Raw genomic sequence first — 4795 nt, 5'->3', positions numbered from 1 at the left:
GTATGTCAATATACTAATTTTTAAATTCTATAAAGTTATATTTATAACTTATTATTATGCACTTTCATTAAATTACTGGAAAAAAACTAACAGCTTTTCTTCTACTTGTTATAAAAATCACACATTTAAGTAATCATTCACTGCATTCATTATTTAAGCAAAGTTTATTTTTACCTGTTTTGAGAGAGAGTCAGGTTTTGTAGTAAAGGCAGCCAATATGAAGAAAATGCTTCTACAGTTGAAATGCTGTTATCATCCAAGTACAGTTCTCTTAGTAGAACGTGATTCTCCAAGGATGGAAGCTATATTTAAATTTAGGTCTTTAGCTTATATTAAGCAAAATATTTTTATCATTTAACTAAATTTAAAAATATAAATCCTACCAAAACAACGAATATATTCTGGTAAACTATCTCATAAATCAAAGTATAATGTTATAAGGATTTTAGTATGAATAAAGTTTCTAAGAATATCACAATTAGAAATTTCTTTTATAAAAGGTACTTCATGAAAAATATCAATTAGAATTTCATGATAGAGAATTTAGTCCAATTTACATACTGAAATATAACTGAAAAGTTATGATTTATTATATTTTGGTATTATAAAAAAACTAATGTTAAATTATATTTCTTTAGAAAATATTCTATGACAAACATTCTTTAAATACAGAAAAGTAGGTAATAGTTTAAAGTAAACAAAATCACATATGGCTGATGAGCAAAGAGAACAAAGAAAAATTAGTCAAAATTGCTTTTAAAATGTGTGGTTGATATTTCTATCAAAAGAAAAGTGTTGCATTATTTACAGAAACCAATCAATTCAAAGCAATTACCTCACTTAGATAATTTCCTTGCAACTTCAGTATTTGGAGCAATCCACAATTTTCAATACCCTCAACTTCGGTAAGATGATTATGTGAGCAATCCAGATATATTATGGTAGGAGTATCACAAAGACCTTTTGTGCTAATTAACTGATTGTGGTCCACAACAAGTTGCTGAAGATTTTTCAGATATTCTAAACCACCTGAAAGAAAAAATTTCCATGATCACTTGTATCATAATTTTTCCAGACTCTAAAGGAAAGTTTCAGGTTTTTTATCTTATTTTTTCTAAATAATTATACATTTATACTTCCCAACATTTCTAATTACCAGTGAAGACTTAGATCAAATTCCTGGTGAAAAATGTGTAAGTGTAAAATGTACTATCATTTAAACTTGTACCTGTGAGATATATTTTTAATTGACAGAATTATATATCAATTGAAAATTGAACAAAATACAAAAAGTCATACATTGGGCATTGATTTTTTTATTTTCAAATTACGATGGAATAAAAGATAAATAAAAGGACCACTTTTTTAAAAAAATTTTTTTAACTGTTTCAAGGGTTTGAATTTTGTATCTTTAGTTAAGTTTGAATATATAACATTAGAATGTCATTTTCCTACCATTTAGACACCTACCTTAGATTCCCAGATAAAGTAAGTGCAACCATATTAACATCAATGAAGCAATGATAAATGCACCTAAATGTTCATCAATAGACAAATGGATAAAGATGATGTGGTACATATATATAATGGAATATTAGTCATAAAAAAGAATAAAATCTTGCCATTTAAAACAACATGGATGGACCAGGAGGAAGGCAGTATGCTAAATGAAATAAGTCAGACAAAGACAGACAAATACCATAAGATTTCACTTATGTGTAGAATATAAAAAAATAAAATATACAAACAAAATAGAAACAAACTCATAGATAAAGAGAATATTTTGAGAGCTGCGAGATGGAAGGGGGTTGGAGGATAAGTGAAAGAGGGGAAGGGATTAAGAAGTACATACTGGTAGTTACAAAATAGTCATGCTATATAAAGTATAGCATGAGGAATATAGTCAACAATATTGTAATAACTAGGTATGGTGGCAGATGGGTACTAGATTTACGGGAGTGATCACTTCATAAGTTATATAAATGTCTAATCGCTGTGTTGTACATCTGAAACTAATATAATATTGTATGCCAACAATAATTGAAAACTAAAAAAAATCAGATAAGTTATAGAATCAGTATATTATAAAAATACTTCATAGAGACATATTTAAAAATTTATGTCAAAATTGCAGTAATAGTTTGAGTCAAAACAACGTTATGGTATTTCTCATAAAATGTTTTTATGCCCCAAATTAAATTTTCTTATGATGAGAAATAATTCATGAAATGTCTAAGAGTAGTAGGAAAATGCATAGAAGACCCATAGAAGAAAAAAGACACTGAAATTTAATTTCAGGCAGTAATCTTACATTTTTAAGTTCTATCTAGAATGGGTGTACTAGTATTTTCCTGTAATGTAAATTAGCGATTATAACTTAGAGAAAATTGTTATCTGATGTTATTTGGAGAGTGAATTGTTGTGCCCTGTAAGATAACTGACTAAGGTGAAATAACAGATCAATGATATATTATCAATTTCAAGGGAATATAAATAATATGTCACACGTAATAGTAAATGTATATTAGCCACAATGTAATTTGAAGTCTGCTGAAATAAAAAACACTTTAGAGTTTAGTATGCCTTGTGATCATATCTAATGAACATTAATTAAGCAACTGAAGCAGATAAATGCATTCTAGGCAGAAAAAAATACTAATTAATATTAATTTGTAGCTGTGTAATTTAAAATGGCATTTATCAGATATTTAAATGTCTTAAGCAATCTACTTTTATAAGCTCAATATTTTAAAAGCCATGCACATTGCTCTTAAGTTTATCAGAGCTCGTCAGAAATAGAATTTTCTATTAACTCATTTAGAGTAGAAAATAGATTTGTGAAATTTTTCGAAGGTCACCCCCCACACACAAAAAAATCAAGAATGAAATATTAGGTTACAGACTGAGAAAAGGTAAAAGATTTGGCATAATAAGCTGAAAAAAAAAAAAAGATAAAGCAAGAGAGCAATTGGGAGAGGAAGAGAGGAAAAGGCTTATAAAATTCTGAGATGATGATAGTGGTTAGTAAAAATAAAAATAATATATAATTTACAATTATCGAAGGCATTTTTATTTACATTAAATTATTTGTGGTCAACACTGTGAACCAGAGTGGGCAAAAGAGTACAAACAATCCACTGCTTTGGCAATGATGCAGCAGCTTTTGCTAGAGGTATTAATGGAGTAATCAATTTAGAAGCCACAGTGCAGTGAAAGTAGAGATAATGAATGTAGACTATTTTTCAGATATATGCTAATGTGGAGAAGATGCTTCAAAGTCCTTAAAATGGCCCACAAAACCCTATCTCTGAATTTATCCCCTACTATTGTCCCCTTCTCTTGGCTTACTGTAACATGTTGACTTCCTTGCTGTTCCTTGAACATGCCACACATGCTTCTACCTTAGGGCTGTCTGTATACATAAGAAATAACGATCAGAATGTGAGATGTTTGGCTAGGAAGAATAAAATGAAGCTCATCAACCAATTTCAAATATTAAGACAACATGATTTTCAATCAATACACAGTGAAGTTACTCTCTACAATCTGTTAGAGGGTCCAATCTGCTTAAATTACCATGATTTCAGCTCCAGATACAGAGGTATATTTGACTGAGCATTTCTACTTCTAGGAATCCATTATACAGTGATATACACAAAACTATAAAATAATAGATTCTTTGCCACATTATTCAAAAACAAATAAATGGAGATAAATGTATATGAGCAAAGAAATAGTTAATAAATTATGGAGTATCTACAAAATGAATACACATAATGTTCAATATGTAGTAGTCTGACAGAGAAGAATGTCCATTTTATATTACTGTATGTAAAAGTTACATACATAGGCTTTTAACTATTGAGTATACCTGAATCTAAATCTACACATCTATAATTGTACTGTGTAAAACAAGATCTTCACTGATTTGTAAGCAACTGTGAACAACTCTTACAAAATAGGAAAGATGTAGGCAGAGAAATGAAATTTCACTGCTTACGTTTTATACTTCTTTATTTTCACATTTTTTTAATGAGAATGTACTGTGTAATAGTTTTTAAAAAACAATATATTTGAAAAAAATGTCAGAATAAGTAATGAATAGAACTATTATTCTGTATTTAATCCTGACCACCCCCACCAACAAATGGTTGTTGAATTAAAGAAAACTTGGGAAAACTTGATTCTATAATCCATCAAAAGGGTTTGTTATATAGCCAAAATGGAAGAACTCTGTACATAGATGGGAGGTCATACTTCTTAGATTTTTAGATGAAAGTTTTAAAGGAAATTCAGTGAAATGGTAAAAAAATGATTCGGTAAGATCTCTATAACACTGGCCTAAATATAACAACAAGGGTGGATATGCTTTAGAAAACAACAAATATTTATTATATGACCTAAAAATTAGCCTAAAGAGAAAAGAAAAAGAAGTCATCTAAAAAATATGTGGAACTGAGGTCTGCCAACAACCACGTGAGAGAGCTTGGAAGTAGATCTTTCATCTTCGCTGAGCCTTGAGACAAAGGCAGTCCTGGTTAAGAGCTTGACTGCAGCCTCATGAGAGATCCTGAGCCAAAACCTCCCAGCTAAGCCACTCCCAGATTCCTGATCCACAAAAATATGAGGTAATAAATGCTTGTGGTTTTAAATTCTAAGTTTTAGGGCATTTTGCTTCACAACAATACATAATTAATATAGTAAATGTTCTAGTCTGAAGAAAACATGAGAAAGAAGAAAACACACTTAAAATGCTTTGGGCTATGGAAGAACATTTAAAGAAGTTTAATGTAAG

At 29.4% G+C, this 4795-nt stretch overlaps 1 protein-coding gene across 2 annotated transcripts in view; it reads right to left on the bottom strand.

Annotated features, from left to right (window-relative positions):
- The window catches only part of LRRIQ1 (leucine rich repeats and IQ motif containing 1), a 186439-nt gene that overhangs the window by 132700 nt on the left and 48944 nt on the right, over positions 1 to 4795 (bottom strand). For both annotated transcript variants that reach the window (XM_023521211.1, XM_023521215.1), the window contains exons 11-12: positions 836 to 1029; positions 175 to 302 (exon numbers count right to left, since the gene is read on the bottom strand). In XM_023521211.1, the coding sequence (XP_023376979.1) occupies positions 175 to 302; positions 836 to 1029 (322 nt within the window). The remainder of the gene's footprint in view (positions 1 to 174; positions 303 to 835; positions 1030 to 4795) is intronic.

Source organism: Pteropus vampyrus, unplaced genomic scaffold (assembly GCF_000151845.1).
Source record: "Pteropus vampyrus isolate Shadow unplaced genomic scaffold, Pvam_2.0 Scaffold9, whole genome shotgun sequence".
Lineage (NCBI taxonomy): Eukaryota > Metazoa > Chordata > Mammalia > Chiroptera > Pteropodidae > Pteropus > Pteropus vampyrus.
Note: the sequence above shows the minus strand (reverse complement) of the source record. Positions and strands in the feature narration are given on the sequence as shown.